This window comes from Eublepharis macularius, chromosome 3 (assembly GCF_028583425.1).
Source record: "Eublepharis macularius isolate TG4126 chromosome 3, MPM_Emac_v1.0, whole genome shotgun sequence".
NCBI classification, from domain to species: Eukaryota; Metazoa; Chordata; class Lepidosauria; order Squamata; family Eublepharidae; genus Eublepharis; species Eublepharis macularius.
This window is the reverse complement of record NC_072792.1, coordinates 157,731,050-157,751,831: the sequence shown is the minus strand read 5'-3', so window position 1 is coordinate 157,751,831 and position 20,782 is coordinate 157,731,050. Positions and strand designations below refer to the sequence as shown.

The 20,782-nt window shown below is 41.6% G+C and overlaps 2 protein-coding genes across 5 annotated transcripts; one reads left to right on the top strand and one right to left on the bottom strand.

Moving 5' to 3' along the window:
* The first annotated feature begins 710 nt into the window (after window positions 1–710).
* SAP18 (Sin3A associated protein 18) lies at window positions 711–7,303 on the top strand. Its single transcript, XM_054973044.1, has 4 exons — window positions 711–1,019; window positions 2,565–2,674; window positions 4,892–5,014; window positions 6,795–7,303. Exons 1-4 carry the CDS (start codon window positions 948–950, stop codon window positions 6,949–6,951), a joined length of 462 nt encoding a protein of 153 aa, XP_054829019.1. The 5' UTR covers window positions 711–947; the 3' UTR covers window positions 6,952–7,303.
* A 342-nt stretch (window positions 7,304–7,645) lies between these two features.
* SKA3 (spindle and kinetochore associated complex subunit 3) lies at window positions 7,646–20,740 on the bottom strand. Of its 4 annotated transcripts, none has more exons than XM_054974087.1 (10): window positions 20,673–20,740; window positions 19,598–19,766; window positions 18,405–18,469; window positions 17,386–17,548; window positions 15,529–15,880; window positions 14,201–14,286; window positions 13,622–13,797; window positions 13,241–13,432; window positions 12,971–13,092; window positions 7,646–7,797 (listed from the first exon to the last, which is right to left on the bottom strand). In XM_054974087.1, exons 2-10 carry the CDS (start codon window positions 19,698–19,700, stop codon window positions 7,782–7,784), a joined length of 1,275 nt encoding a protein of 424 aa, XP_054830062.1. In that variant the 5' UTR covers window positions 19,701–19,766; window positions 20,673–20,740; the 3' UTR covers window positions 7,646–7,781. The 4 variants fall into 4 exon arrangements, with proteins under 4 accessions (XP_054830062.1, XP_054830059.1, XP_054830060.1 ...); XM_054974084.1 differs by lacking the exon at window positions 7,646–7,797 and adding an exon at window positions 9,527–11,415; XM_054974085.1 differs by lacking the exon at window positions 7,646–7,797 and adding an exon at window positions 9,527–11,415 and having other exon boundaries at window positions 19,598–19,712; window positions 20,673–20,735.
* Window positions 20,741–20,782: the final 42 nt, after the last annotated feature.

Sequence of the window (20,782 nt, the reverse complement as noted above, 5' to 3'; positions counted from 1 at the left end):
AGCATGGGGAAGATGGAGTTTGAGGAGAGACTTCATCAGCATATGCCATAAAGTACACCTTCCAAGGCACACGTTCTGGAGAACTGATCTGTCACCTGGAGATCAGTTCTAATTCCAAATCTCCAACCACCATCTAGGAGCTGGCAACCCAACTGGTAGCATCTTAAAGAACAACTAGATTTCCAGGGTAAGAGCTTTTAAAAGTCAAAACTCTCTTCTTCAGATACATTCAGAAGTGGAACTATGGAGGGTTTTATCCAGTCAAAAGGTGGGACGGTAAGGGTGTAAGGTGTGATAATACTTGATAAGAGTTGAGGTGTGAAAAGCAGAAAATCTGCATCTGTAGTGAGAGAATACAGTATGTCTGTTAAGCGTGGGAGAGCATTGTTTCTAATTTGCAAGCAGTATCTAGTGGACGTAACACCTGACTGGAGCGTACACCTGCGATAGGCGTAGAGGTACACTCAGACACGCGTGTCTACATGACGTGAGGATCGTCAACCTAATACGGGCCAGAGTTGCCCACGGTACAACCGCTGAGACTCGCTTTTAGACACCGGCCACCGCCTCCCCTTCAGAATTCCTCATAGCAGCCAGCCATACCGCCCTCTTCTGAAAAAGCTCCAGGCTTTGAAAGACGAGTTGAACTTCTCGTCCGTAGTTAGCGCGTCGTCTCGCGAGATGACCGCCATTATAGCGGGGCGGCCCTCTCAAGTCTACGCTGAACTGTTGGGGATGGGCGCCGCCATCTTGCTTCGGTGGGAATAGCAAACCGGAGTTCTGCGTTCGGGAGGAGGAAGCGGCCGAAGGCGCAGCGGGGCTGAGGAAGGGGTCGTGGCGCTGCAAGGCCCAGCCCTGCGCGGAGCCACAGCTCGGCGCAGTCTCCTCTGAGCCTTGCTTGGCGGCGTTGTTCTCTCGGGGAGCGAGTGGGGCGAACGGGCGGGAAGATGGCGGTGGAGTCTCGCGTTACGCAGGAGGAGATTAAGAAAGAACCCGAGAAGCCCATCGATCGGGAGAAGGTATGGGGAGTGACGCGGGAAGAAGGAGAGGAGGATCGCTCTTCACCTTCAGCAGCAGCAGCAGCAGCAACACGGGCGGGTGTGCTCTGCAGTCGAGTGTGCGCTCGACGCGGTGCTTGCGCATCACTTGATTTGTTTTTTTTCCTTCGGTGGCTCAACCTTTGATGGCTGACCTCTGAATTTAGGAACTGGCTTTATTTTAAAAAGCAGTGGTCTGCCCCCATTCTCCCGAGCAGGTCAACAGATGGTAAAAGGATGTGTGTGGACCGTGCCTGCCTGAGCTTCGCTCAGCCCCTGTTGACTGAGTTTCCAAACATCTGTTTCACTGTATTCGGGCTTTGTATTTTTAGGGTGTGTATGTGTATAAAGTGCTGAAGTTTCAATGAAGGAAAGGCATCTATTTGTATCTTGAATAAAAATTCTATTGCATTCTACACATACACGTCTGAAACCATAAGGCCACCACTTGGCAAATAAATGCATACTGAGAACAAATGTAGCTCTAACAACTTTTTAGATTGGGTTTTCTGGGTGGAAAACATTGATTTTATTTAGTCTGCCTTTTTCACTGAGACTCAGGGTGGATTACACAGTGTAAGTACAATCAGTTTTGAAGACATTTCAATAAAACACCTATGGGTGTGTGTGTATGCATGCAAATTTGCAAAGATTTAAAGCCAGGAGAAATCCAATGCAAGAGTTGAAGAAATGCTGAAACAGAGCATAAGTAACTCTAAGACTGACATATTAAACAACAAAGGAACACCCCAGTATGATAATATTAGCGTGTTAGTAATGGAGTCTATAATCTATCATACTTACAGCAATAGTAGTAAAGTCTATAGGTCCTTCCTATCCCTTTACTGATGGATCACTTTGAGACCACTTTCTTAAGAAAAGGAAGAAAATGTTTCTTGATGGTGGAACATGCCATCAAGTCACAGCCAACTTATGGTGACCCCTTAGGGTTTTCAAGGCAAGAAATGTTCAGAGGTGGTTTGCCATTGCCTGCCTCAACATAACAATACTGGACTTTCTTGGAGGTCTCCCATTCAAGTACTAATCAGGGTTGACCTTGCTTAGTTTCCAAGATCAGATGAGATTGCTGTTTAAAAAATTTAGGGACATAACTGAAAATATATCAATCTTTGTGCAATGGTCCTGGAACATATTGGGGAGGTTAGTGCCATCTATTATTTCTTCATTAATGAAGTGTTCAGTGGAGTTATGGCGGGGGGGATATGACCATCTGTTGCTAACAGGAGGGGTATAAGAGAGGAGTTCAAGATTTGGAGTCTTGAGAGGGAGGAGGGCAGTGAGGAAGAGATCTCAGATGCATTGTATATTGTTCATACGGACAAGCAGAGCTGCAAGATCTCTATGTAACATTTCCATATTGGAGACAACAGCAAGTGGGATCTTTAGGATTGCACTTGAGTGGCTTCAGAATATTGAGTTGCTTGTCATGTGGAACTGCCTTGTTGGAAGGAACAGTGGTGTAGTGTGGCCCCTCTGCCAATTAATTGTCTGCTGTTTGCCTCGTAGACCTGCCCTCTCTTACTGAGGGTCTTCACCACCAACAATGGGCGTCACCATCGCATGGATGAGTTTGCCCGAGGAAATGTACCCTCCAGTGAGCTTCAGATCTATACCTGGTGAGTGAAATCTCTCTGCATCTCAGAGCTTTGCTTTGGACTATTGACACCTGTGGTGAGACAGGAAAAATAGGGTTCCTATGTTTTTTATGACGGATGAGGCTCTGGGCTTCTGGATGAAAAACAGAACATCCATCCAGTGAAGTTTGTGTGACATCGTCTGCCTTGCATTTTGAAGGCAGATAAGGGATGCAGAGCATAAAGACTGATACAACTTCATTGCGTAATAATAACAACAACAACATTTGATTTATATACCGCCCTTCAGGACAACTTAATGCCCACTCAGAGTAGTTTACAAAGTATGTTATTATCCCCACAACAATCACTCTGTGAGGTGGGTAGGGCTGAGAGAACTCCTAGAAGCTGGGTGACCCAAGGTCACCCAGCTGGTTACAAGTGGAGGAGTGGGGAATCAAACCCGTCTCTCCAGATTAGAGTCCCACTGCTCTTAACCACTACACCAAACTGAGATAAGCTGTATGCTATGGCTTCTTTGGAAGCCAGTAGTAGTAGTAACAGTGTGTTTATATACCACCCTTCTGAACAGATTAGTGCCCACTCAAAGTGGTGAACAAAGACTGTTGTTATTATTATCCCCACAATAGAGCTGGGGAGCGGTGGCTGAGTGGCTTACCCAATGCCACCTGCAGAGCTCATGGCAGTAGTGGGAATCAATCTAGCAGAGTGCTGATTCATAACCCAACCAGTTAACCACTATGCTACAGCAGCTCTCAGTGGGCTGTATCCCTATCCTAGTTTTTTGCAGCCGTCTTGTTACCTGAAAGCAGTGTTGGCCCATTGAGGGATAAAGCTTAAAGAACAGTGCACTCAGTTCCCTTTCAGTTCCTCTGAGTATCCTCTGACATCTTGTGCGGTCTTTGCAGTGTGCTGCAGATCTAGCAAAAAACTGGCCAGAATGTTGAGCATCCTTTCATTTTGTGCAGGTGCTTAAAGGATCAGAATCAGCACATTGCATGCCTCTTTACTTCTAACCCAGAAGGCACCTTACACGGATGAGGATATTCGGGAGGCCTTTGTGATGTTGCCAGCCCCTGAGAAGCCTTCTGAATGAGCTGTATGCGTGCAGGAGGAAGGAAGGCAGGCAGCAGCAGGAGGGAGAGGGAGGTGGGAGGGAAACCAAAGTTTAGCAGTTACCAGGTGGGGGGGGGGAAAGCCATGTTGTGCTCTCATGTCTTTCATCTAATTTGCCATTGGTCCTCTTGGGGCTAATGTGTGATCAATCACTAATACATCTGGGTCATACTTGTATTTTGCACTGAAAATGTTCTTCAGTTTGGGGTCTGTGCCTTCCTTGGTGTGTGTGGAAGGAGCAAGGGGGAAGGGGATGTGTAATGTATGCCTCTCAGCATGTAGGGTGTCTGAAGTTCCTACATGCATCCCTAGTAAAAAAGACAGAACTCTGCAGCAATAAGCCGTGGGCGGTATCTGTCATCTGTTGGTAGAGTTAAGGAGCTTAGTTGGTTACAAGTGTATCTGTTGCAGGGTGAAGCTGGAAGATTCCAGTATGATGTGGAAAAGAGAGGCTGCAGAGAGGCACAAAGTGTGTGTGTCCCCCCCCCCCCCCCCGGGGTACTAGCTGTTTTCTTTAGTTTGTTGCCTTTTTCCATGGACAAAGATTCTGTGCGTTTCCCCATCACCTTCACTCAGTCTGTCTTGGGGCACATTAGGAATAGGTAGTATAGTTAATCTCATCCCTGAATAGTGCTGTGCTTCCAAGTTTGCTGAAAAATTAAATACTTTGCTTTTGGGTATATTGTAAATAAATAAATTTGATTTTTTTTTTAAACAGAAAGGTGGCTCATAAATTAATGCTTGTGACTTTGGGGCAGATATATCTCAAGAAACTTGACGTTCTATTCAAGCTTTTTTTTTCCAGAAGCAGACTTGTCTGTCTTGTCTTTTATTCTGTGCTGATTTCTACATGTGCTTATTGTACAAGGGCAAACAGTGGCTTGGGAATAAAGTGGGGTGACAAGGGGCAAATAATAAAAAGTGGGACAAAATGTTATAGTGTGTGTGTAGCTGTACATGAAACCACCTCTGAAGAGATTGGATAAGGCTTCTGTTTCCTGTCCCCTTAACCTTAATATCATAATTGGAAAATTCCACGCGCTGCCTTGAGTCTTTTAGAGGAATGGTGAACAGGACGTTGCTGTGCTGCTTTACAGTGTGGGTTGCTACATTTTTTTCCAGGATGGATGCGACTCTAAAAGAACTGACCAGTTTAGTGAAAGAAGTCTATCCAGAAGCACGCAAGAAGGGCACACATTTCAACTTTGCAATAGTTTTCACGGATCTTAAAAGGCCGGGTTACAGGTAATAAAGCCAGTGATGGCAGCAGCTGTTTTCATTAGGATTTGTTCTGGGACTGTGAAGTTAGGATCTTGGAAGCAGAGCTGGGAAAGGCCTTTGCTTGCGACCTTGGCCTGGTGCACCCTATCCAAATCTGTCCATCTGCCAGGTTTGCCGCTCACTCAAGTGTCATCTACATGTGTAGAAATATACACATGTTCTGGGGTAACTATCTGTTGTCTACATGGATCTCCTTCTAGAACAATATTTCCTTATTATTAGATTTGTAATTTGTTCTCCCTGCAAGCAGGCCCAGAGTGGATCATATCCAATTTAAAAGAAACGGAAATAAAGTTAAAAACTAGTAGCATAAAAAGAGCAGATGCAGGTTCACAAACCATCCTTAGTAATGCACATTGCATAGTCCCACATACAGTCATTCTGGGCCCATGGTGGCCAGTGGCAATCAACAGATGAGAGAAGCAAAAAAACAGGAGGGGACACCCCCCCCCCCCCAGTAGGAGGCCAAATAGGAGACCTGTTTGCTTCAACCACCAAAGACCTGGCGGAACATCTGTGTCTTACAGGCTAGGCGGAATGATAGCAAATCCTGCTGGGCCCAAATTGCCAGAAAGTTCCACCAGGCTGGAGTCTGGGCTGAAAAGTCCTGGGCTCTGGTTGAGGCAAGATGAACATCCTTGGGGCCAGGGACCTCCAGTAGATGTTTGTCTGCTGAGCAGAGCACCCTCTAGAGAGTATAGGGTAAGAGGCAGTCCTGCAGGTATGCTGGTCTCAGTCCACTAAGGGCTTTAAATGTCAGAACACTTAAAAAGATGAGGCAAAGTGAGGAGATCTCAAGTAAGAACATCTTTATTCTCCTAATTAAGATACAAAACTAGAAGTGTTAGGAAAAGCATAAAACGTTATAATACTATAATGCAGTTCTAGCAGTGCTGCCCTTGGTTGCAGCCTAATCAGGGTACCAATGGGGAGTCTAAAGGGAGACAGGAAAACCATATGCTGCCTAAAGAAAGACTGATGGGCTGTAGTCTAGGGCAGGAGGCAGAGGGGCTCACTATGCTCTTTTTTAGGATTTGAAGTGACTAAATTCAGTGGGGAATTCAGTAGCCAAATTCTGTGCAGAGTTTAGGATCCACAGTGGGGTTGGCTCAGTGGTGCAGGGTCTTGTTTCCTATTGGCAAGTTTGAATTTTGGATTGAGTACATACAGATGAGCGTTGACACTTGAAGTCCAAATATGGGCATACTAGGTCAGCAGACAGGGTGCAGCAGAGTGATTCAGATTGTTACCTGAGTGGTGGACCAGCTTAGGCTGCTTTGACAATGGCTGTGCACCAGTTTGATGGCATTCCCTGGCCCAGTGTTTGAATTCCTGGAGAATGTGGTATTGTAAAGGAGGCTCTGGGGTCTCAGGTTATTGTCCTACAAACTTGAGTAATTGCTTAAGGCTATGGGGCTCCTGGAGCTCTGGAGGCTACAAACAAAAGTGTAACCTCTAGTGCACTCCAGCAGTTGGGCTATTCCCATGTGAGAGTAGCCAAGGAAATTCCTGCTAGTTCATGGGGCCCTACTTTGACATCTAGCTGGATATTTTATCCAGGCCTCTGGCAGTCAAGTCAAACGATCTTTGGAGGATAGGCAAATATAGGGGTTGAAGGGTGGCCTCATATGTAACATAGATTCTTCCAGACAAGGTATTTCAAGCTGAACATAATTCTTAGTGTAGTCTTCAGAGACTTGATTTACTGTAGGTAAATTATTGTACTTTTCACTTCTTCCTACAGGGTGAAGGAGATCGGCAGTACAATGTCAGGCAGAAAGGGCACAGATGATTCCATGACCCTGCAGTCTCAGAAATTCCAGATAGGTGACTACTTAGATATAGCAATTACACCTCCAAATCGAGCACCACCTCCATCAGGTCGCATGAGACCTTACTAGTATTTTGGTTTCTTCTGATCACTGCATTATTTGCATAATTACAGATTGTTTGATTCGGGGAAGAAATTTATTTTGATGCAAAGCACGAATGCTAGACAAATTTTGGAAATACTAATTCTTTCTTTAAAAGGAACCTATATATTTAGAAAAACGTTCTTTCAACTGCTTGGAAAAGTTCTCTCCATTTAATTTGAAATGGGCCAGTCTAGTGTTTCCAAAGTACATGCTAAAGCAACAGAGGTAGTCATGTGCAGATTCTGAACTTCTTCTGTTTTGAGGCAGGTGTGTTACTGTGATACCCAGTCATTAATGTATGAGCGTGGATAATAAAATGTTGGTTGTATTTCATAAATCTGCTGTTGAGATTTTGTTTGAATGAAACCTGATTGTGAAGCTAGAATTTGCCTTAGTCACTGCATTGGTACAAGTGGAGAAAAATGTGGTGTGTTGCCTCTGAAAAAGAAAGCTAGTGCGACTTACACATTCCACATGGCCACCTGGGGGGGGGGGGAGAAAACTTCATTTTCCTTACCTACAAATTATTAGGTACGGGTGCTGGAATCCTTGCTGTAATAGAAGCACAAATACCAGGAACGATGTATGACTTGTATTCAACCATTTCACACAATTATTGTACAAAATATTTTAATCTGGCTGTAATAATACTTTCCAAAGTATGTATGTGATTCTTACACCAGAATGGGGAATGGTGCAAGTTCCCTTGAAAGCAGCGTCAGGTTGATAGATGCCATCAGTTGCCATCTCTAGTTTTTGATCCAACAAGTGATAGATGTAAGGGAATCGGTTTTCTATTCTGATACCCTTATTTATTAGATCAGGGCAGTTCTGTGGAAGTGATCATAAGAGAACAGATGTGCAGATAACTATCCAATCAGGTGAACTGTTGCATTAACAGTTGTTACAAACAGATAATAATTTAAGGGAAAAAAATTCAAAAGCCTCTTTCGGAAGGCCACATTAATCTCATTTTCAAACCTGTTCATGATGACCACATTACAGAATGGATAGATTCTATGATTGTGCTGTGTGTGTGGAACATCCCATTAGGTATAGAAAAGTTACTTGGATATGAAGATCCTCCTAGGTAAATGGAAGGCACCTCTACTTATGTATAGGGGTGGTTGCTAACACTGGGCCCTGAAAACTGGCTCAGACCTGGGGGAACGGGGCTGCAGAGCTTATGCAGTAGGGTTACAGATAGTTGGGTTTAATAATCCTCTTACAGCTTTAAAGAGGGGCTTGATTTGGAGAGCTGTACCTACTGAATCTTAAGTGCTGCAGCTAGCTTCCTTTCTACTGGACAGAAGCAGAATTATTATTTCTGTTCCTAACCTTAGCCTTCTCTTGGTGCATTTCTCTAGCTATAAAAGTCGGCTTGGTCAGACTATATCATCATATTTTAAATGAAAGTTAGCTATTTCCTAAAATCAGTTTCTTTAATATCTTGTATGTGCAAAATATGCCACTGTTCATATGGCAACCATCTTCTCCTGTTACTGTTAATGAGACAAGTCGTTTCTTACAAAGACAAATGGGTTGTTAGAAGACCTCTTTAAAAATCAGGGTGCTTTGCAGAATAGAAATCATGCTTCCTGATGGTGACAAGCAAGGATACAAATGGTCAAAGGCAAAATGAGGAGCAAGTTTTACTACTGCTTTCTTACCTTTTAGACCTTTTGTCTAGACATTACAGCAGATGAGGTAGTTTTAAAATTGACTGTTTAAAATGTGAACTACTTCCCTAAGAACGGAAGGTTTAGAATATCAGTTGCTCAGGCTGCATTAAACACTTGCTTCTATCCCATCCATATACCCAAGCATATGGCCAGTTCTAATTTTGTTTCTGGGCTCAATTCAAGGTGCTGGTATTGACCCTTGAAAGCCCTACACAGCTTGAGGCTAACACATCTTAAAAGACCACCTTCTCCCACATGAACCTGCCTGTTCACCCTAGGCATCTTTGGAGACGAACTGAGGTTAGATGGGTAGCAACCGAAAAAAGGGCCTTCTTAGTCATGATACCCAAACTTTGGAACTCCCTCCCCAGGGATGCATCTGATGAAGAGAGCTGTGGCTCTCAAAAGCTTATGCTACAATAAAGTTGGTTAGTCTTAAAGGTGCTACTGGAATCTTTACTATTTGTGAAGACTTTTTGTTTGTCACACTTCCAATAACTGTTAAAACATGCAGAAATAGGGATAGCTGGAGGTTATGGCTGCTCTTACTGTTACAAGGCATTTTAATAATAATTTTAAAAATGACTCAGTTGCCAGAAGTGTAGGAAAAGTCTAAACCTGGGGTGGGGCTTTGATACACTAATACCTAAAGTAATGATTGAACAGGAAATGTACTATTTCTTTTGATCAATGCACCCCAGTGTATTAATGACCCAAGCATATACTCTTACATTATGTAATATTTCCAATAGACAGTAATGAGAGGCATCAGTGGGTCTGTCCTATACATCAAGCACCTCTCCCCTGCCCTTTCTGTAGTACACACAGAAGGACCATGTACGTGCTTAAACCTATCAATAAAATACTGAAGGAGTAGATTCAGAAGAACAAGCATTCAAACCTTTTATTTCAAACTGGAACTCCTTTACCCATAGAAAAGCTGAAACATCTACCCAGAAAAGGCTGTTATACAAGTGACTCCTTTTCAAGAGCTCAGCAAATATCTGTACAGTGAAATCTTTAACAAAGCACCAAGGTCAGTTTGAAGGTGGGAGACTAATCTCCTTAGAGAAATTTGGCTGCAGAGACTATCCATTGTACATGACATGTATTCACAAGTGTTTGGCATAAAGCTCAATGTCTCCCTATAAAAAGGAGAAAATTAGTTAAAAGCTCCCATACTTAACAAGATGAAGCCTGCATTAAAGACCCTTCGTTGCACGGTCTTCTGAAAAGTCCTTCAAAGTATTCTAATTTTTATATGACCACTGAAAGAAAAATATTTTGATACTTTGTGTGCCCTCCATCATAAAGGTTCTTAAAGATCAAAAGGAATTGAATATTGGCTTATCAGCATTAGTTTGTAAGCCCTTATTCAGTCTCTTTCACACCTTTTAAAATTGTGTTTATTTAAAATTCTTCTATACCCACCTTTCTTCCAGGTATTCTGGGACCCAAGGTGAGTAATATTAATGTGAGACTGCTCTGGGCTTTTAACTCATGCACTCAAGGAGGCCTGGGCTTGGTGACGTCTGCGTTCTTCACCAGCTGGAAAACCACTTCTTTCTCTCAGCAGAACAGAAGTCTCATAAACTCTGTCATCAAAGGCCGACACCAGAAGATGGCCACTCTTCAGCCTACTGCCCTTCTTACTTCTACTTCTCTTCCACAGAAATTCTCTGCTTCCTCATGGGAAAGCACTTCAATTTCTTTTCTTCTCTGGAAATTCACACAGGCAACTGCTCACCTGGCCTCTGTGTAGAAATCACCTCTCTAGAGGGCAGTGTTTCTAGACCAGGACCCAATCTGCAAGGGTCACAAACATTCAAATATACACTAATTTTAAAGGCTTATACATGTTTGAGTAGGCAGAAGCTGGGTGCCCCAGGCCCAAACCCAGCACACTGAATACTAGCATCTGGGCTAGTAGTTGCTAACTGTGGGTGAGAGTGAAGAGACTACTGACGTTTAGTGCTATTGCCAATCTAAAGAGTTGAGTCTGGCCCACTACTTTGCGATCTTCATTGCTCCTTTCCATGTGGCATTCCAAATAATTAGTTGCCAATGAACGGAGTTAGGTTTTGTAGATTATATTTGTGGCTAGGGTTCCCAAATGCAAAAGGAATATATATGCACCTTATACTCTTCAGTTCTCTGAATGCTCATTTGAGGGCCAGAGGGCATACTGTTTATGTACTCTAGTTCAATAACATTGCTATATCAACTGACAATAGTTCTTGCCCACTTTGGAGAGTACTAAATCTTTTAAAAGCATTCCTCCTACTTATAAGATGCTATTCTCTAACTAGATATAAGACAAAGTTGATAGCTAGTAACAATATGCTTCCAACAGCTACTTCCCTGAGAAATGCAAAAAAATTCCTGTTTCTTGCATGTCCCATGCCATTATAGGATTTCTCTCTCAGTGGGTCATTGTTATGCAGCAGATGCTGCCCAGAGACACTGCAGGGAGCCAATGTAACTTTTAATAAGAGATAGAATATTGGTTGCCTAAGACATGATCAGGCAGAATAAGACACTGAATAGTAAGTCTGTTTCTTTCAAATGTGTTGATTAAGTTAACTATAAATGACATAAAAGTGCAGAAATGTTCAACCTGGTGCCAAATCATTTGTACAGAAATATTCTTGTCTTTGCCACTTTTTCATTTTAGACATCTCAGGAAGCAGAACAAAAAAAATATTCTTGAACATGATTAGTCCATACAAAGATTTAGGCTTCATGTTAGATTCATCCACAATATTCACTGCAAATATAAATGAATAGGTTACATTTTAGTATTGGGACTGTTTTTAAAGTGACATTAAGTGAAGTCTTCTTGTAGGTATACACTTTTTGTAACCACCTCTGTTTTAAAGGATACTTGAGGAGTGCAATGTTATTCCCCCTTTCCTGGAACATATCTGGATCAACAGATAAGAGGTGGCAATTTGAATTAGGAGACTGTCCACTGGCTACATCTCATTCCCAGCTTACTCCACCCCTTCCCAAGGGGTAGATTCCATGCTAAACCTCAGTACTTAAATGACGATATTCACAAGCGCTCCGAGCCCATCTAAGTTTATGACACTTGTGACTAGAAAGTTCCCAGAGACTATGCCTTTGACTAACAGAGTCTACAAGGACTTGCAGAAGATCTCTCATTTTCCTCTCCCCACCATCTCTTCTTTGTCTTCCCTAAAAGCCTCCATAAGCCTCCATACTTTATCTCCTTCACACCTCCTACCTTGTCTACTTTTATCTGACACCATCTTCAACTTCTCTCCCCTTGACAGCCTCTACCTGGGAAAAAATAGGCCCAGCTGTGCATTGCTGGCCACTGGCGCCCCCCCCCCCCCCCCATTGCATCAGGGCTAAACGACAAAATCAGCCATGCAGTCAAAATATACCTCAAAAGAGATGACAACCAGGTGCCATCACAGAACCCACAAGGATTTTGCAAGGGGGCACCTCATTTTCCCTCCACTCCCTTCCCACACTACCTCTTCTTGGCACCCCCCATATCTTCATCTTTCCCTGCTTCCTTCTCTTTCCCACTCTCCCACCAATCTATATTTTACCTGCTCCTCATCTTTAGCAGTATTATTTACTTCATTTATATACCCTGGCTCTTCCCCACAAAGTGGACCAAAGCAGTTTACATCATTTCCCTCCATTTGATCTTTACAAGAACCCTGTGAGGTAGGTTAGGCTGAGAGTGACTGGCCCAGGGTCACCCAGCGAGTCCCATGGCAGAACAGGAATTTGAAACACAGTCTCACAGATTCTAGTCTGAAACTCCAAGTCCTCCACCACACTGGCTTTCATAAGCAGAAGCAAGGATCCAGTCCTGGCTCTGATGAGTCCTCCCTCAAAGGCTAGAACAGCCCTGGAAAGGGCCCCGCCCTGCCCCTGTCTTCTTTTGACAGAAAACAAAGCTTGAATACTGCCGGCAACAAGGACACGGAGACCATTAATTTCTTAAAATGACAGGCACTGCTTTTATTTGGGTTTTTTTAACCCCTCTATTTTTTAGATTGCACTTTTCTCTGCAAACTTGGGACTTTTTTCAGGTTTATATAAATAACTGTCTTGTGTTTGCATCGCCAATCTCCAGATTTATATATTCACAAAGCAATAATTTCATTTATTAATAATGGAATATAGATACAATTATGAAGGCACTGTGCTATAGTGCTGCACCAGAAATATGCCAGTGCAAAAAATCAAGTTATTCATAGACACTCAAGCATACATATAGTCCTATATTACTTCATTATGCTTCTGGCCCTGAGGTTGTTATTCCCATGCTTAAATCTCACCTGTTTTCTTTGTTACTGATACCAAGAGTAGGCATTCTTTCAAACTGTGCAGCAATTCCTTCATTATTCACCTTCTCTGCTAATCTAGGTGGTTCTACATTTGAGTTGTACTTGGATAAAATCTAAAGAAATTTAAAAGAAATTAGGAAAGTGTGTTTCTAGCTTATAGCAGTTTCTGGTTTCATTTCCCCTTCCCCCATATAAAAAGGCCAAAAACTTACAAAAATGCACCATTTCGGCAGTAATTGCAAAAGGATCTAATTATCTCACCTGCAAAATTTGTGTTGGAATTACAGTTATTTCAGGAGCTGGTGGAGGAGTGGCAAGTATGTTTCTGTAGTCTGATATTACAGGAGGAGCAGGTGTTTCAAGACATTCCAGATACTTGTTTGATGGCAGGACAGAAGCAACAGCTTCTTCTACGTAACTTTTATTTGGTGTCATCTGGACCGCACACACTTGCTGTGGAAGAATCACAGTGTCGGCAGCTGTAACTCAGAGGCTAAACACCTTATTTATAAAATGAAAAATAATTTCAGATCCTCACCACTGAAACTCTATACAGAATCTTTCCTCTGTATGTGGTGATGTGATGGGACAATCTAACTATGACGCTCAACATTTTCAAGAAAAAGTTTATTTGGTATTTACTTTGGGTTCTTTTTTCGGAGACTGATGGTCTCGATGAGTATCTTCATCTGTACGATTAGATGCATCTGACTGGTTACTCTCTGCTGATTTGGGTAGAATGGTGTCCTTTCTGGAGGGAACTTTCAAGCCAGGTGTGCAGAAAGTGGGTGCTGCTGGTGAAGCCATATAATCATAATCTGTGATAGAAAGTATGACAATTTAACACAAGTTCATAGTTCCGGTTAGAGGGGCAGAAACAAGAGTTTCATGTCCTGATGCACTGTAGGCCCAGTCAGGATCAGGCCCTCATAGCATTTTTAAATCACCCATACACGGCTTTAAAATGGCAGCAGCATCCCTGTGTCCTACACAAGAATGCTGTCAAGTCTATTTTGGCCTGTGAGAATGCTGTTGACAAAAAGCAGCATTCTGGCAAATCCTGAAGCTCACATCTTTACCTCAGTTTTAGTTTAGCCAAGTTGCCAAGACAAAAAAAAAAAAAATACAAACTCAGATTGTGTGACTAATCATATTTTGATTTCCACTTTTGAATGGCTCTTTGAAGATTTATGCAGCCCATTTTGAATATCTTGGACTTACCACACACTTTACTTTTTTGCCCAGGTGTAACTAGGTTCTGTTTTGATGGCAACACCATTGATGGTCCATTCATGTTATTAGCTTGCCTAAGGAAAAGACAAAAATATGTTTTAGCAAACCATGGTTAAAGAACTCATCCAGTGTTCTAAGTCCCTAAAAAGTTAGTTGACTTTTATATCTCCTTTCTCTTTTTCCCTGTGGATCAGCTGGAGCAGGCAGGGGGGAGGAAGAAGGGGACAGACAGACAAAGAAGCAGTAACTATTTCTTTAAAAATATATTCTTCTAGGGTTGTTGCAGCAGTATCATCTCACTTCTTTCTCCGGTAAACATTTACACCTATATTTGCTAGGTAACTTCACAGTGAATGAAGCAGATCGTTTGGATCCATTCCAATCTGGTTTCAGGTCTGGCTATGAGATAGAAAAAGCCTTGGTGTCCATGGTGGATGACATGACCAGAGAGAGAGGCAGGGGAAGTGTAACCCTTTTAATTCTCCTACACCTCTTGGCAGCTGCACCTGGGCCTCCTGTTGGAGAAACAGGTAGTGGTGGCTGGGGGTGCCTTGCACCAGATTTGGCTGGTAAGCCAGCTGCTACCCTTCTTGTCCAAAAAAAGATCTTGCCACTGTGGTGTACTAAATTAGACTACTGAAATATGCTCTACATGGGGCTGCTCTTAAAGACTGTACAGATGCTATAGCTGGTACAGAATGCTGACTGAAGAGGATTGTATGGACCATATCAGCCAGTCTTCATCCATCTACAATGGCCACCAATTTGCTTCCAGGCCCAATTCAAGATACTGACCTTAAAGCCCTACACAAATAGGGGCTAGTATACCTCAAGGACCGCTTACTCTTATATGAACTTAACCACTCCAGTCATCTTCAGAGGCCCTTCTTCAGGTGCTCTTGTTATCTGAGTCTAGGCAAGTGGCTACCTGAAAAAGGGCCTTCTCGGTCATGGTTTCAAAACTCCCCAGGCAGATTTGTGTCCCTCTATTGTCTTTAGCCACCAGGCGCAGACTTTGTTTTGCTTTTGCCCTGGCTTGGCATTGCCTCCCTTGCGTGTCTGTTTTTGTGTATGTTTTATTTGTTTTAAATATTGAGTATATGTATGCATTTGTAGTTTAAACATTTTATAGTTTGGAATGTTTGCTGCCTTGCTCACTCAGAGCTGAATAGAAAGGCAGCACAGATATGTTTTAAATATATTAAATAACGTTTGCAGAAAACAAACCACTTCTGAATGATTACATTGAATACAAGGTACAATAAGGTAGTAAGAACATCTCATTTCTCAATGAGCTTCGGAAGGATGCTACTTACTTTCTTTTTTTTGCATTGTTAAGAAGGAAAATCGTTTGGTCTTCTGTTAAATATGCCGTGTCATCTTCCAGACAAAGATCACGCCCATTAATACAGAACTGCTCTGCCTTGGGTGATAAGCACACAGAAAAATCTTCTCTTGGCTCTTCTTTCTTTACATGGGCTTGGGGTAATAGGTGTGCTGTGTTCCAAGTACTGGGGAGAGCATATTTTGAAAGTCCAAAATCTGAAAGTTGTGGAATTCGCACCAGAGGATCAAGTTCAGAAGAGTTTTCAGGGCAAGCAAGATTTTTCAGTTCCTCTTGATCAGACTTGGCAAATCCAGAATCAATTTCAGCTTCATCTTTTGTTGCTTTATTAAAAAGATAGTTAGCTTACAGGCTGAGAAATAACATAAATTCAAGATATTGAAAAAGAATACAATTCCCTCTATTGCCATTCAGTCTTATATTTCCAAAATCCAGAAATCAGGAGCATGGTCTGAGCAAGTGTGCTGCCTCCTCTCAGAAGCCTTCCAAGATTCATTCTTGAAATGACAGACCATGATATGTCATGACATCTGAATGCAGTTTACATTAGAGCTGCACTGACGCAATGACAAGAGCTCTAAAATGAACAGATTGTTGTCATGATCGCAGTTGGTTGTGTTTGTGTGCTCCCTGCATCTCTCCACCTCACCTGTGGAGGCGGGCAATTTTTAATTTGATCAACCTCTAATTTGCTGTGACCATAAAACCAGGAAGTATTCCAGGAAGCTCTACAGATTAAAAAGGAGTTGGGTGGGAGTTTTAAGCAAACAAACTGTGTCCACACATTCAGACAAACAAACCTCTGTTCATATTATAGCTTCTTGTGATGTCTGAGTTCAACCATACTCCTTAATTCAGAAGACAGTATGCAGGCAGTAATTTGCCATGAGATCTTACACTACTGCATTTTTCCCCATTGAGAATTTACCATTAAAAATGCATTATTTCATAAAGCTAGTCACATTCCGAACTGATACAGCATCAACCAAGTTGGGCAGTTTTTAAAAAAATTTATATTAAAAGAAAAGATACAACAATAGAAAGTGCATAAAAACTTATAACATTACATTTAAAATTAGACTAAACTAATAGAAAAATACATTCAAAATATGTAACAGAACAGCTAAATGATATAACTCTCATTCCCTCTCCTTAGTTGCTTATACCCAGAATTTTATACCCAGAATTTAGTATCAACAATTTTTAATTAATCACTTTCTCCTGTGTTTTGTCTTTTTATTTTTGTATCAAGTCACCTTAATTTATCTTAGTTTTAACCTAAATAATCAAAGAAATGTTGGGCAGTTAACAGAATTTTAGCTGAAATATATTAGTAGACAAAAGTGCTCTGTTGTACACAGCTTTTCCTAACCCTGAAATTAGAACAATTTTTAGTGTCCTAAAAAAAAAATGACACGCTGTAAGACAAACACATGCTATTGAGCTGTCATATCTATAAGTAATTTAATGTAATGATTCCCCTTTGCTAAGAAGTATACCTCCAATGGCAAGAGTCAAATTGGATTGAATCCACCCCATAATTATACATAAAACTTGGAATATAACATTTAAACCATATTAAGTGCACCATATGGATTCTTTTGCTAGACAGGTATTTTTGATTATTCGAAAAAATAATTGAGTTTATACAGCATGCAAAATTACCACGGTGGTTTTTTTTCTAAAACAAACTTGGAAAATAATATCTCAGTTGATTTAAGGAAACATGGTGGTAGTTATGTTTTCTGAACAGTTTTCCAATACAAAACAAAATACAAATATCCGAAAGTCGCCAAACCTTTTAGACTGGGAAGAAAAAAATCTTTACCTTCTTCCGTAATAACTGGTTTATATCCATATTTTTCAAAAAGTTCTCTTATTTTTTCAAGATCTGTTGCATTTCTGTTCATCAGAATTTTGCTGGCCTTTATGAAGTCATGTATGGCATCTCTTTCTTCAGAATTCTTAACAAGAACATTAGCAACTTCACCCTTTAATTTAAAAAAAGTATATTGTTAGATTACCAAGCTATATAACAAGCTCAGGACGTAACAAGATCACTTGTCATTAGTGCCAGTATAGCAGAATTTACAAAACCTTTAAAAAACGGTACACTTTTGTCTCTTCGCAAAATGGAAATCCATAATACAGATTCCCCCATCTTTTTGTACAGAACATGGGAAATACACTGAACTGTTGATTGGAAGATATAATGGATTATTTAGCATAGAAGGACAGAATCGAGACATTTCACAAACATCCTACATACTGGGGTCAGCTACAAATATATGTAATATTTTCCCTTTATGTAGGCCACATCCTAAATAAGCAAAACAACTGTTTTCATGAGACAGCAAGAACAAAGCAGCCTTTAATCCATGGCCCACTATCTGAGGCAAAACTTGAACACTGATAGGTAACTCCCTCCTTATCCCCTCCCTGAAATCCCACTGAATGTTACTGAGGGCATGTCTGCACAGATCATGACAAGGGATTGACTGTTGACAACTTGGAGCTAGATAACCTTTTGTTTATTGTAACTTACAACAAAAATACTGACCATAACAGCTAACACTCATTTATTGTGTTATTGTTCTAATAAAGAAAGAAGGGGAGGCCCTCACTCAGCTTCCTGGAAAGTTGTGGGGTAGTCTCTTTGCAGGCTTTAGGTTATTAGCACATTCACAAAAATATAAACAGCCAAATGAATATACTATCTGCTTCAGCAATTAAGCAGATTTACACATTAAAAGCAAAACAAAATTGTTGCAAACTTTCATTCTGTAAACGAGCCCTATATCGCAACTACTATAAAAACAAAGTAAGCCATAGCAAACCAAGTAGTACCTTCAGTGTCCTGACTTCAGAGTACAGTTCATGTAAATATCTCATTGGGGAGTCATCTTCAAATTCTTCAGAACACATGAATTGGGGGGGGGGGGAGAAGCACAATTCAGTATCTTTAAGATATTTTAAGGCATGCAATGCTAATGAATGTGTTTCAGCCTACAGTCTCTCTGAAGCCATGATGAGCTTTTAAAATCAATAGCTGTCATCATTATTATACTGAAATGCTAGTAAGTTCTGGTGAAAGGAGTTGGCTTAAAATCTTAGTTAAAGTTCTAAATGTGCAGTGAAGCTACACATTTAGGACTTTGCGAAACTAAGTCCTCTCCCTAGGAGGAGATTATACAGAGTCTGGGATCTGCCTTGAAAGCCTTAGTTTGCTCACAGTACAGATTATAATGAACAGGACTAATAAGATAATGCAAAACCACAATTTTGTGCTACATAAATGAGCCTGGGCTCATTCTTACAATCCTTCCCTCCCATGCTCACGTGTTAACAAGCTAATATAGTCAATTTGAGGATTTTCAACAAACTGTAGTTTGTTATTACATCAGGACCAGAAAACTACAGTTGATGGTAGTGGTGCAAATCAGGATTCCAAACTAGAAACAAACCACGTCTCATTCAAGTAAGGCCAGTATCACGCATTGTCATTACATCTGATCCTTGTCTTAAAATCATAGTTCAAGTCCTAAATGTGCAATGAAGCTACACATTTAGGACTTTGTGAAACTAAGTCCTCTCCCTAGGAGGAGACTATAGAAAGACTGGGATCTGCCTTGGAAGCCTTGGTTTGCTCACAGTACAGATACAACATCTAATCCAGGTTTGCAAATCCATTTCAAACATTTTCAAATCCTAGTTTACTGCCAATCTTCAACCATTCAAAAGAATACTTAGGCCATGGTTATGGATAGCAAGCCAGGATTAAATCTTACATGTGGCCCCGGAACTAAGAGATGGTAATCAGTCCCGAAACCTCAATCCAGAGAAAGTTATTATGTCCGCCTTGATTTCAAGAGCTGATTCTTGGGATTAGGGCTAGCATCTGTTCAACAAATCTTTTATTGTACAATTTAGGCATAGTCACAGTACAGAACAAAAAGGCTGTGTAATATTCATACTAGATAATCCCACAGAAGCAAGCCCACTAACCACAAATTAAACTGTCATTTATACTCCCTTCTTACCTGTCTCATCTCCATGAAAAACTTGCTTCAACTGCTCAGCTTGTCTCTCCAAAGTGACCACTAAGGCTCGAAGTTTACCGAAGAAACTTCCTGTCAGATCCATGCTGGAGGAAACCTTAAGCACAACAACATTTTGCTGCTATTGCCATCAAAGCAAGTTTTCAGCAACCTATGGCACAAGGGAATACTACAATGGGAAATATTTAAACACGTATTTTTTTTTTAAAAGTTTGAAAACCAGAAAGATCCTGCTGTATCCATTCATTCCTGCATAGGACAGAGCTGCCAATATGTTAACCAGACTGCAAGTGGGGTCTGAGGGTCTATTTGCTCATCTAGCTTGAAAACAAAAAACATACACCCGGCAGTATAGTATTTCCATCTATCATAGCTAGAAACGGATACGCTCGTCTTTTTAATTAAGTAACCGTATGCCTTTCTCACGGGGTGGGGTGGGGGGGTGTAGTACAGAAAATAACATAATAAAAACAGGCTTCTCCCCCTCCCAGGTTTCTGTAACCCATGCCCTATGGTATTGTTTGTTGAACGTCCGAATCGTTGACCTGCACTGCGTAATTCGCTCTGGGTCTCAGTGAGACACAAACCACGCATGCAAATAAAACTGAATCGCAGTTAGAGGACAACGAAAGAGAAGAGATGCCGTATATCACACGGATATCCATGAAAGAAGACAGTGTAAAGAAGAGGAAGAGAAGAAAGCCACTTAAAAATTGCAGGATTTGAGTCCAGTGACACCTTGGTATCTGACGAAGGGAGCTCGGACTCTTGAAAGCTTATACCCTGGATATCTTTTTGGTCTCCAAATTGCCACTGGACTCTAATCCTGCTGTTCTACTGCAGATCCAACACGACTCTACCTAAAACTATCCACTTAAAACACACACCCCAGAGAGCCTATGGTAGCTTGCTGTTCATTGACCTCCACGCACACATCATGGTAAACAGGGATTAGAAGTTCCAACTCCCCAATACTAATACACCATAAGAGGGACGCAGGAAAAACACGCCCGAGCGTCCATAGCAAGAAGCCAGCCGCTCCAACCTCCTCACGCACCTCTCCCGCTCCAGTGCAACAACTGCCGTTTCTTCTCCCTCAGGGCCTCCCGCCTCGCGCTTTGAATCCCTCGCCGTGGCAAAACCCTCATTGGTCACTCGAGGAACACG